Here is a 13281-nt window from a genome sequence, read left to right as displayed (position 1 = left end):
TTAACCTTAACCCTTTACCGCATCGTTTCTCATACATACCGCACCTTTGCACCGCAACCGAGCCGTAAACGCAACTGTATAGGTATGAAAATAAAACACATAATTATAGTAATTTCTTTATGTATTTATTTTGTGACAATGAAACTTAGGTGAGATTGTGCTTTCATAATAGCGCGCTGTGTTATTGTTTACTTAGTTAAAACTAAAAAAAAATCTGGAAAGTTGCCGTTGGAAGAAACGAGGAACAGAAAATGAACAATTTACTTGTTAAATCACGACGTCGCGGTTTCGTCGTAAAAGCTTAGTTATTCATGACACGGATCACCTAGCAGCATAAAAAAAATACATTAATTATGTTTCAATCTATCTCTATAGTTTAATGTATATTGGTAACTAGTTTTCAGAATATTAAAATTTTAAGAATATCGCATTCTATGTTAAAAAAATATTTAGGCAAATAATTTCAAATCATTATTGTATAAGACATCGCTTTCCATTGTTTTTTCTGATACTCCATACAAGTCACTGTGTTGACTGCTTCCCAGGTTACTGAAAATGAAGCCAAGAGTGGATTAAACATTAATAATAACAAAAAAAATCCTATCAAATTCATTAGACAAAGATTCTTGCTCCATCAACATGCTCTATAATAGTAATGCTACAGTTTTATTTCGGGCAAATGAACTTCAAACCCACGACCGAATAAAAAAAATATTAAAAAAAATAAAGTAAGTGGAAAAAAAGTAAACAAACTAACCTTGTTAGTGAGAATCGGCTGAGGTGATTCTACATTTTTTTTTTAAATATATCTCCGTGTATTTGCAATGTACCCATTGCAAAAAAATAGGTATAGTTGTCTAACACTGAACCAACTGAACCGTCCCAGCTATGATATTGACAGAAGGGCGCTACTATCAATACTGGGTTATAGTTCCGATTTTTGCCACATTGGTCAATTTTATAATTATGGCATTTATAGGAGAGCGCTATTATCAATGCTGGGTTATTAATTAGTTCGCAACTTGATGTTTCAAAATTGTTTGACTATACTAAAAGATGCCCGCAACTTTTATTTATTGTTATCCCTAATAAAAAAAATATAAAAAAAATAAACAAAGTTCAAAACCATTCATCACATCGAAATCCAATGTTTATAAATTAATATTTTTTGTACGTACAATAGGCTAGAAGACAAAATTTCAATCATTTGTCCGAAAAAAGACAGATAATTAGAAAATATTAATCATATTTTTTATTTTCTTTCATAATTAAATAATAACAGTGCTACATCGAGTTGAAAAGGCGCGTTACGTCACACTTGAGTAGATTTTTTACTCAAGAGTGACGTGAGACGACATTTCGACTCAATATAATATAGCCTGACCAGGAACATAAGAACCCGCGCCATGTTGTGGAAAACTAATGGTACTAATTTCTTTTAATGGCAACAGTAACTACTGAAAACTTCATTGACATGTCACCTCGCATGTCATTAATTAAACTGTCTATTGCTGTCAAAGTGTAAACAAACTTTATTTTAAATGTGTGCAATTATTGATTTTGTGAATTAAATTGCTAAAAACTTTTTATAGTCGTGAAAGAAAAGTGGTTCACAATGTGTTAAAGCAGTGTTGGCACTAATCAATTAATTTTTTAATCAATTAATTAATTTGATTAATTTTAATCATGATTAAATTAATCCTGATTAAAATAATCATGATTAAAAAAGTAATCATAATCATGATTAATTTGTTAATCATTAATCAATAATCATTAATTTGATTAACTTGATTAACTTCTTAAATGTTCTATCGAAAACAATGTTAAAACATTGAATTCTAATATTAGATGTTTGGTTTTAGGCTACAATTCTATGACAGGTCATACCTAGATAAATATAAGGTAACCTAGGCTGCCCCCCGCCCCCTTCCCTCGCTGAAACTTCCGGTGCAGTCTTCCGACCTCCCGTAGGAGGATATCAGTCCACTTCCTCTACCGTTCCAGCACTTACTTGCAACCCCACACTCCCACCACCTGCCCCCCACCCCTAGCCTCCCCTGAAACTTCTGGTACGAAGTCTCCTGCACCTCCCCAACACGCAAAACCTCCTAGTTTAGCAACCCCACCCTTCTATTGAATTGCCCACGCGTGGGCCTCCCCCCGAAACTTCTGGTACTTAGTCTCCTGCACCTCCCCAACACGCAAAACCTCCTAGCTTAGCAACCCCACCCTTCTATTGAATTGCCCACGCGTGGGCCTCCCCCCGAAACTTCTGTTACGAACTCTCCTGCACCTCCCCAACACACAAAACGTCCTAGTTTAGCAACCCCACCTTTCCGTTGAATTGCCCACGCTTGCGCCTACCTTGGGAGGGGGGGACTTCTCCCCTATCGTCAGCCAGCCCGCTTAACTTCTATCCTGACCCAATTTTGCTGGAGGATACCGGAAGAATAGAAGGAATTGTGAGAAACAAAACTAGTGCGATAAGTGTTTTGAGTAGTGAAAATTGACGCAGTTTTTTGGGAAAACGACAGTACAACTCCAGATCCCCCCTTTGCTAGATATTTTATAAGTCGCGGGTACCTTTTCATACACTCCCAACCCTTTTCTTATGAAAATAGTAAATAGTTAATCAAATAATCAAAATAACAAAAAAAATTGATTATGATTTTAATCATTAATTTTTAATCATTAATCAGATTAACTTTTTGCCAACATTGTGTTAAAGTATTTATCGAAGAGAAATACCTACTAAGGGTTCGGACAATATATTCATTGAATAATGTTTCCGACAAAGGTTGTCAAATTGACTGACATATTTATCGTATAGTACAGTCCACTATGAAAATTAGCTGTGGTTTGTTTCAACTACCTATTTTAAAGCTTTTTGTCACTTTGTAAGTGTTGAATTTTATGGAATTGGGAAAGAAGTACCGAGTTTGAAGCGTTCATGAGCAGACATTGTAGTTGAATATTCAAGTTCTGAATTTGATTAAATTGTGAATAATAAAATAAATCCTACTAGCTCGATTGATGGTTTCATTTAATTTATTTAAAATAGTACGACTAGCACGAAAAACTTTCGAGTTCGAATCGTTTACGTTTTCGACAAATTTCGATACTCAACGTTCAAATTAAACGATAACGTGACAATTTTGATTCTCAAAATAAGTTTCGTGCTACCATTTCTCATACTAAGTTCACTTTACGACACGTTCACAAGGGCGCTGTTGTAGTTTTCGTACTAAATCTTTTGATGGCGATTAGAATACGCAAACAATTCGAACTCGAAAGTTTTTCGTGCTAGCCGTACAGGTTAANACATGATGTGCCATTTACTCCATTTATTGTGGACTCCTTTAGTTTAATTCACGATAATGTTCGTTTTCACAGTGCTCGCTCAGTACAGGCACATCTAAACCATTTGGATATACCCATGATGCAGTGGCTGGCAAGATCCCTAGACAAGAATCCTATAGAGCATGTCTTGGACTTTCTTAAAAGATGTGTTAAACTCAGAATACCACCGGTGGTGTTGAGAAACGCGTTACTAGAGGAATGGCAGACATTGCCCCAAAATACCCTTCATATCATTAACTGCAGCATGCTCAGATGAATGGAAACCATCATCAGAGCAAGAGGGGGAAATACCCATCATTAATTCATTCATTTGGATAGTGATAAGCTACCCTAATTTTTAATCTGGCCACAATTTCTAATTTTTGTTCAAAACTGAAAAATTGAAATTTCGTTTCGATGATTTTTTATTAAATAAAAACGACTATTTATTTAAAAAATATATGTTATTTTATTTTATTTTAATTATCTCTTTATTTTGTATAATAAATATTTCATAGATCAGTAGTAATTTTCCTTATTTTCATACTTTTTTTTGCGTTCCGCTAAATCTGCCGGTGTGTGTATAATATAATCCTTTTCGTTAATTTGTGAAAATATCAAATTAGCCCGTAATCCTGAATCCTGATACATAAAGTTAGCCTATTAATTTAACACAGGTATGACTGTACTCAGTGTGGCACTAAAGCCTGGTCCGTGAGCACGTAGAATTTTTATGGTCCTGGTCGGGCTATAATACTGTAATTATTCGATTATGAAAAAAAAATCAAAAATATGAGTCTAAAATTTTTTTTATTATCTGACTGGCGGACTAAATAGAATTTCGATTTCATTACCCAGTCATCATCCCTATTACTGTATTTCATTTTAGTTTACCTGTTATTCATACGATCCATGTCAACTTCTCCTGAGAAACTGTCCGAATCTTCGTTGAGCGAAGTTTGGGAATCTAAAATAAAATTAAAGATTATCAGAAAAATTAGAAATGCAAAATGCCCACTTATTTTGCTCCTAAAAATAGATTACAACTTACAACAGGAACCTAACAGTATGGTAATAATTTGAGTTGATTGAATACTCAATCGATTTCTTAGTACACACATAATATTAATTAATTTCGATGAAGCGTTAACATTCAAATAAATATGTACCTGAGGTAGTAAGTCGATGCGTAGTGAGGTATTCTGCGGAGAGGTAGGGAGGCAGGTCGTCCGCGGCGTCCCCCGCGCCGCCCTCGGCGCCCAGGGTCTCCACCACTGACAACCACTGCCCGTTGTGGCACCGAAACCGTTCAACCTTTCACAAAATATTACACGTTATAGAAATCACATCCACGAAGACGCGCCCCACCACTCCCCGGTCGAGGGAAGCGCGGGGTGCGGGGAGCCTGATCCGACCAATCCGAGCGTTATCATTGTAGTGTGCGCGCGCACTCACGGACAACTATCCAATTGTAACGCTGTCAATGCCAACAATGACGCTCGGATTGGTCGGATCAAACTCCCCGCACCCAAAAAGTGGTGGGGCGCATCCTCATGGATGGTACGATCTATACTTCTTCTATAGTGTTACCTTAATTCTAGCTGCCCAGTCATTTTGCATCTGAGATATGATATCCAAGCAAGAGTCGCACATTTTCCTAATTTCAACATTTTTATCTTGCATGAGATCGATGAGGTAAGCTGGAGCTTCTGTAAAATAAAAATATGTCAATAAATTTACTATACTAACTAAAAATACTAACAAAAGCCGAATCGTGAAGGTGTCGGACTGGCCGACTCACAGGCAACGTGATATGAGGAACGCGTTTAGACTATTGTGGTGAACCCACTCGTAACACAAGCATGAAGCATCGGCAATTACCACGAGGGGTTAACGACATTTATTTATTTGTTATTAAATACAAAAAGCAAGCTTGAACTAACTAACTATTAGTATAGTTAGTTTCAACCACGAAGATACGCGGGGTTGAGGGAAGCGGGAAGTGCGGGGAGTTTGATCCGACCAATCCGAGCGTCATTGTGGGCATTGGCAGCGTTGCAATGGGGGCTATCGTTTTTATACTTAACAGTTGGCACCCCTGGCGATTGACAGGACCTTACTCTACAGTGGCGCCATCTTGATGAGTGCAAATGCGATAGTCCTCCTACTACTTTAGCACTCACCAGTTGGTGCCACTGTCTTCGCTACTAGCAAGTGACAGGACCTTACTCTACAGTGGCGCCAACTGGTGAGCGCTAAAACGATAGCCTTCATTGGATAGTTGTCTGTCCGTGAGTGCGCGCGCAAACTACAATGATGACGCTCGGATTGGTAGGATCATGCTCCCAGCACCCCGCGCTTCCCTCGACCCCGCGCCTCTTCGTGGATGAAACGAACTATAATGAGGGTTTTCGCGTATGAAAAATCCGCCAGATGGCAATACGTAGACGCGAGGTCCAAATGCTGCACGATTGGTTATTTTTGACATGACATTGACAGATATGTCAAAATCCACCAATCACGCAACAGTCAGACCCCACATCCACGTCCCGCCATTTAGTGGATCTTTCATACGCGAAAACCCTCATAGTGTAATAACAAATAACTTAATATTAAGAGCGTTGTCACATTTTTCATGCAGAAATCCAGAATTTGGCAGATTTCGAAATGATTTTAGTCATATAATTTATTGTTATGGCTTCTTTTGACTTATATCATCGTAATTATCATACGTTTTTACGGAATGTCTATTGACAAAATCTCGTTCAAATTGGATTTTTGCCTACGAAAACAGCGAATTTCGAAAGCCCGATTTCCAGGTAACTCGCGATGGCACAACTTTGAACCAATATTACAACAAATTTATTTCCAAGTAAGAAGATAGAATGTATTCATTAGAATAAGCATACCCTGAAGAAGAAAGTGTATTGAGAAAATTTTGATGTTTAATTCATTAAAATGCATTTTTATCATGTCTAAGATAGTCAAAATTCGAGAAAATTACTGCAAGAAAACAGGTCACATCTCATAATCTAAAAGTCATTTGGCAACATAAACTACTTTATACTTAAGAAGAAACATAGTACTATTATTGTGNTTTTGATGCTGTAAAAAGAATAAAATAAAACATAAATTCTTTCAAACCCATCAACTTATTACTTTACTCAATTTAAAGATTAAAAACTTGTCGCGGGATTTACTAGTGTAAAAAATACATTAATTAACGTAACTTGATTTTGCTAAAAGTCTGATCTGAGAAAAAATCAAATAGGTAAATTATACATTATTTCTTTATTATTATGTATGATGTACTGTCTTAGGTACGATACAACTACGGATTAAGATCGTTTAGTCGACGCAGCGTTGAAATTGTACAGATATATACAGTTTGCGCACTCACTACGCGACGTCAAGCAATAAAAACCTAAAATTCGAACGCCAACTTTTTGCTACAACGCTCTTAAAAAAAAAATAAGTTGACCGGTGCGCGTAACGAGGTATTCCGCGGTGCGCGGGTGCGCCAGCATCTGGCGGAAGGCGTAGACGGTCTGCAGCACGTGCTCGTCGTCGGCCTGGCGCAGGCGCAGCAGCGCCACCAGCGCCTCGCCGCCGCCCGCGCGCACCAGCGCCGCCGCCGCGCGCTCCTCCGCGCCCAGCGCGCCCGCGCACACCACGCCCTCCAGCACCAGCTCCGGGTCGCACGTGCTCTCTGCGCAGGACACCCGAAGGAATATAAGCCCCCCGTCGAACACTTCTCGTCCACTTTGCGTTGTTAATTGCTCATAAGATAGGCCCCCTTAATTTAATTTATTGTCCGTGGTGCATAATCTTTTCTTAAACCTTTGTTTGTCACCTGTCATCCGCTTTGCAATGGAGGGAAGTCGAACCTTAATTTCGAACTCCTCCTATGTTCTTCTGATTAATTTCGTTGCGGGTCCAATGACAGTTTAACTTTCCCCCGGGACAAACTTGACCTTCATCGGTTGGGTTTTTGTGGCGGTCACGCTGTAGATCCTGGCTACACAGGAGTTGCCGTGGTGGGAAAGAGAGGGGGGAATAGGCCCGGTCTCGTCCACTTGCGACGACAGTGTGACATCTATACTAATATTATAAATGCGAAAGTAACTCTGTCTGTCTGTCTGTCTCTCTTTCACGCCTAAACCACTGAACCGATTTTGATGAAATTCGGCATAGAGATAGTTTGAGTCCCGGGAAAGGACATAGGATAGTTTTTATCCCGGTTTTTGAAACAGGGACGCGCGCGATAAAGTTTTTCTGTGACAGACAAAATTTCACGCGGGCGAAGCCGCGGGCGGAAAGCTAGTCTCTTATATGTATTATAGTTATAGTTGTTGCAATTCATGAAGGCAAATAAGCTTTACATGTGTGGTGGCTCGCTAGTTGCTACTGTTTGTCTTTCAAAAGTTTTGATAGACTACAATATCGTTATGTGCATGTACACGTACACACACAAGTAAAGCTCACACGCCTCCATGAGTTGCAAGAACTAAAGAGATGTCACACTCTCGTCGCAAGAGGACGTCCGACTACACAAGACTATTATGAGCGATGGCAATCGTCGACTGTTACTTAATAAAATTATCCCAATGAGGGTTTTCGCGATTGAAAAATCCGCCAGATAGCAATACGTAGACGCAAAGTCCAAATGCTGCGTGATTGGTGGATTTTGACATATCTGTCAGTCAATGTCATGTCAAAAATAACCAATCATGCAGCATTTGGACCTCGCGTCTACGTATTGCCATCTGGCGGAATTTTCAATCGCGAAAACCCTCATTACGTGGTTAAAACGGGCACTGGGCAGGAAATCAAAAAGACTTTCACAAATCAAAAATTATCACAACGTGCGAGATAGAAGAATATACGGATTCATCGATCTCATTTAACTAGGAGTAGACTTCACGAATCGCGAACTGCTAATAAGTTGAACAATATTTTCGTTTTACCCTAAAACGTAGGATAGCCTGATATGTCGTAAACTTACCTATTTTAAAAAGTACACGATTACATATCAAATTAATATTAATTAGTTAACATAAGTACTTGCCTGGATCTAAAATTTTCATAATGCAAGGAATCAAGTTGTATCTCTCCACAACGGCATAAACGTCGATGTTATTGTTCGAATTCAGAATATTGCTCAAAGTCCCAATACATTCAATTATAAACTCCTCGGCAGCGTCACCGCTAGTGACGGCCCCGGCTATGTCACCAACAAATTCCTGAAATCGTATGAGTAATTTCACAAAGTGATAAACGTTTGTAGCTGATTTAGAGAATCAAGTATCAGCGGCAGGGCCTTAAAATAGGGCCTTGTGGCCTTTTTGAACTATCATAGTTGGCTTTTGTACAATTATGGGTTCCCACATCTAATGACCTGTATTATTACACACTGGACAGGCTACTGTCTCCATACTAATTACAGCTAATTTTGTGTGGCAATTTGAAGCGCCACTACGATTGTCCCGAGAACTAATTTTGACGTACTTTGTATGGAGGAAGCATAGGACTAAGCGAGAAAATTAATTTTAGTTCCATGGACAATCGTATCTGCGTAGAGTATGGCCTACAGCGCCAAAATGGCGAAACTGAAATAGGCGGCACAACAATATTATAACAGCAGCCAGTCAAGTGTGTATTAATAACAGGTCAGTGCCCACATCATTTATAAACTCGCAACTCACCACAAAGAGGAGTTTATTCTGGGCATGGTGCGACAAGTTGCGCACGAGCTTCATGAGCATGGTGTTGCGGTGGCGGAAGGCGCGCGCGAGCAACTCGCGCAGGCGGCCCTCGGCGGCCATCTGCTGCGCGCGGCGCGCTCGCACCACGCCAGGTCAGTGCCCACATCAAGTATCAAAAAACAACTCGCAACTCACCACAAAGAGGAGTTTGTTTTGGGCATGGTGCGACAAGTTGCGCACGAGCTTCATGAGCATGGTGTTGCGGTGGCGGAAGGCGCGCGCGAGCAACTCGCGCAGGCGGCCCTCGGCGGCCATCTGCTGCGCGGCGCGCTCGCACCACGCCAGGTCAGTGCCCACATCAAGTATCAAAAAACAACTCGCAACTCACCACAAAGAGGAGTTTGTTCTGGGAATGGTGCGACAAGTTGCGCACGAGCTTCATGAGCATGGTGTTGCGGTGGCGGAAGGCGCGCGCGAGCAGCTCGCGCAGGCGGCCCTCGGCGGCCATCTGCTGCGCGGCGCGCTCGCACCACACCAGGTCAGTGTCCACATCATTTATAAAAAAAAAATACTCGCAACTCACCACAAAGAGGAGTTTGTTCTGGGCATGGTGCGACAAGTTGCGCACGAGCTTCATGAGCATGGTGTTGCGGTGGCGGAAGGCGCGTGCGAGCAACTCGCGCAGGCGGCCCTCGGCGGCCATCTGCTGCGCGGCGCGCTCGCACCACGCCAGGTCAGTGCCCACATCAAGTATCAAAAAACAACTCGCAACTCACCACAAAGAGGAGTTTGTTCTGGGAATGGTGCGACAAGTTGCGCACGAGCTTCATGAGCATGGTGTTGCGGTGGCGGAAGGCGCGTGCGAGCAACTCGCGCAGGCGGCCCTCGGCGGCCATCTGCTGCGCGGCGCGCTCGCACCACGCCAGGTCAGTGCCCACATCAATTATCAAAAACCAACTCGCGACTCACCACAAAGAGGAGTTTGTTCTGGGCATGGTGCGACAAGTTGCGCACGAGCTTCATGAGCATGGTGTTGCGGTGGTGGAAGGCGCGGGCGAGCAGCTCGCGCAGGCGGCCCTCGGCGGCCATCTGCTGCGCGGCGCGCTCGCACCACGCCAGGTCAGTGCCCACATCAATTATCAAAAAACAACTTGCAACTCACCACAAAGAGGAGTTTGTTCTGGGCATGGTGCGACAAGTTGCGCACGAGCTTCATGAGCATGGTGTTGCGGTGGCGGAAGGCGCGTGCGAGCAACTCGCGCAGGCGACCCTCGGCGGCCATCTGCTGCGCGGCGCGCTCGCACCACGCCAGGTTCACGCACAAAGCGAGTAGAACGTCCGTCACGCCCGGCCCCGAGCCCGGGCTGCTCTCGCTGTTCACGTTTAGCAGCAGCATGTCGGTGAGCTGGAAACGAGGTACTCATAACGAAGGATAACATTCATGCGCGTACATAGCGGAGGGGCGTATGGTCTGGTACCCCTCCCAGGATGTTGGGCTACTGGTTTGAAGATGATAGTTGATAGTACTAACTCGTGAGCTATGATACGAATTCAATAAGACATGGCATATCAGGGGCCAGGCCCTCCCTGAAAAAGAACCCTATACATATAGAGAAGCACGTCCGTCACGCCCGACCCCGAGCCCGGGCTGCTCTCGCTGTTCACGTTTAGCAGTAGCATGTCCGTTAGCTGGAAACGAGGGTGCCAAAATAGGGTCTATTACGAAAAATGACCAAAAGTAAGTCCGTCACGCCCGGGCTGGAAGCCGGGTTGCTGTCCTGTTCACGTTCAGAAGCGCCTTTTTTTAGAAACATGACCAAATAAATAACCCTTATTTAATAACTCAGAAAAATATGTAAATTATTGGAAATACACATTTTACAAAGGATTAATAATGATAAGTATGTACTTACAAGTTTTACACAATCTGACTGGGTGAACATAAGCTTCACTCTGTCATCCATGCTCAGATGATACAAAATTTTCATTGCTAAATTGATGTGCTTGTCGTCACCTGTAAATAAAAAAAAGGTGTGATATGATTTCAGTGGAGTATGAAATATATCAATTTCATGGATGTTGAAAAATAAATGCAGTGGGTGGCTTACTTGTGAACTGAATGAATTTCGGCAGCAAACCTATCTTAATCATTTTATTGCGCAATTTCGTGTCAAATGTTAGATTAAACAACAGTTTTAAAGAAACATTGACTAAGTCTGCATTGGGAGAATCTAACAAAGGTGCCAGTTTTTCTATTATTCCTCTTGAAGCCATACTATTTTTGTTTTCCACAAAAATAGACAATTTCTGTAGGAATGACACAATTAAAATAAGTAAATCAATATTTGAATGTCTCTCCATTGCTCCAATCAATAGACCAACTATATCTTTCTTGTGCATTTTTTCTTCCACTTTTACATTATCTGCAATATTGAGCAGCATATAAAAGGCTACTCTTAGCAATTGTTCTTGTCTCTTAGATAGGGTCTTTAGTTTTCGTTTCATTTGTTCTTCATCATTTTTAGAAAGACATTCATCTGAAGCATTGCATAGGTCTTCATGGTAACTAGAAACAAGAGCTCTAGATTTCTGCATATTAACATCAGCCACAGCCCATGTGCCTGACTTAGGCCTTCTTTTTGGTTCAGGAATTCTACTCTTGGGTAATTCACTCTGCAAAGAAGACTTCAGATTATGAATCTAGAAACTAAATACAAAGTTATTTAGTCTGAAAAGAGTGAGGAAAATATTTATTGCATTACCTCCTGACCATTATATGGATTAATTAGGATAGGATAGCAGTGTTTTGATTAATTAATTGAATTACTTACTTTATCAGGAGTTAACAATGGCTTTTTCCCTTCTACCTTTTCTTTCCACTGGTCATACCTTTTCAGTTCATAATCTATAACATCCATACAAAGTGATCCAATTTTATACTGTATAATTACAGGATGAAATTCATTATAAGTTGAAAAACAGAAAAAAGTGTACACTATGTTGGTACTTAGTTCAATACTTCTTTTCCATTCCTCTCTTAAAACTCTTGATAGAGCACTCAGCAAAGCTTCTGGAAATAAAATTGAAGCATATTAAGTAAAGGCTGTTTAGGAGTACTATGTAGAGACAAACTATAAAATGAGAGACTGACCGTTTCTTGACAATTCAATTAAATTATCTGGATTTCGTGCCAACTGAAGAATCAGAGCTGATCCCTTAATTTTTTCTGGAATATCATCATAGAGCAACTCCACATAATCATCAATGCAGTTCAGTACTGCTACTGGTACACTTTCCACAGGACTCATGATAAACCTAAATAATAAACTAAGTTTAGTTTTTGTTAATTATAAATTAGCATTGCTCAGAAAGTGAAATCTTGTTATATTGGTGTTTGTTTGTAATAAGAAATCATGTGAATGTCTTAAATGATATATTAGAAATGAATGAAAATTATGATGGTTATTACAGACTGGCATATGGTTCAAATTATTCTTACTATTCTTCAATATTACAACGTAATGGATGTGTTGTAAGACTACCCGTTGGCATTGAGACAAGCAAATTAAAGACAAAATGGTAATGTGTGTGCTTGTGGGTGTATTTACGTCTTGCAAGTGAGGAAATACTTACCCCGTTTATGTCCGAAGACTACGTATATTTTTTTCATACAACGGAAAACAAGATGCAGTATGTAGCTTGAGTAATTATGACTAACTTATAAATGACGATATATGTATGTACTATGTATTAATGTTTTTGAAAATGATGTATGAAAATCGAAGATTGAAAAAGTCGAAAATCAATAACATGAATGAAACCATAGAGAAAAGTAATACAAATGAAACGTCTGACAAACAGTCAAATAACGCCATCTGTCAGATAGACAGCTGATAAAAGTGACACAAGCAGGTCAGAGATTATCTAAGAAAAGATGTAGCTAGCACAAACCTATAGAATACCGATAATAAAATAATATAGGCAATAAAGCATAGAATGTAACCAGCCGTTAACCATAACCAGCATAGCTAGCAATAGAAGATTATAAAAAAATGCATATCTTTACTTTAACTGATATTAAAGTATTATGTTAAAATAGTGCGCTTCGCACTATTGAAGCCATTAGACAGAATAAAAATAATAATAAATACTCCTATTCATGGAATTCAAGAAAAACTTAAAATAATTTCTTCTCTACGTTTCCCCAACTTTGTCTCCTGATTCGTGGACTTTACAG

The 13281-nt window shown here is 40.3% G+C and overlaps 1 protein-coding gene across 2 annotated transcripts; it reads right to left on the bottom strand.

Moving 5' to 3' along the window:
* Window positions 1-103: 103 nt before the first annotated feature.
* Window positions 104-12859, bottom strand: Kap3 (kinesin associated protein 3). Of its 2 annotated transcripts, none has more exons than XM_028320958.1 (12): window positions 12678-12859; window positions 12196-12359; window positions 11876-12114; window positions 11153-11717; window positions 10958-11058; window positions 10207-10449; window positions 8408-8582; window positions 6821-7048; window positions 4930-5048; window positions 4509-4653; window positions 4234-4306; window positions 104-549 (listed from the first exon to the last, which is right to left on the bottom strand). In XM_028320958.1, exons 2-12 carry the CDS (start codon window positions 12350-12352, stop codon window positions 450-452), a joined length of 2145 nt encoding a protein of 714 aa, XP_028176759.1. In that variant the 5' UTR covers window positions 12353-12359; window positions 12678-12859; the 3' UTR covers window positions 104-449. The 2 variants fall into 2 exon arrangements, with proteins under 2 accessions (XP_028176759.1, XP_028176760.1); XM_028320959.1 differs by lacking the exon at window positions 12678-12859 and adding an exon at window positions 12544-12621.
* Between the last annotated feature and the right edge of the window lie 422 nt (window positions 12860-13281).

The sequence above is a fragment of the Ostrinia furnacalis genome, unplaced genomic scaffold, assembly GCF_004193835.3.
Source record: "Ostrinia furnacalis isolate ACB-3 unplaced genomic scaffold, ASM419383v2 OfSCF7464, whole genome shotgun sequence".
NCBI lineage: Eukaryota > Metazoa > Arthropoda > Insecta > Lepidoptera > Crambidae > Ostrinia > Ostrinia furnacalis.
Note: the sequence above shows the minus strand (reverse complement) of the source record. Positions and strands in the feature narration are given on the sequence as shown.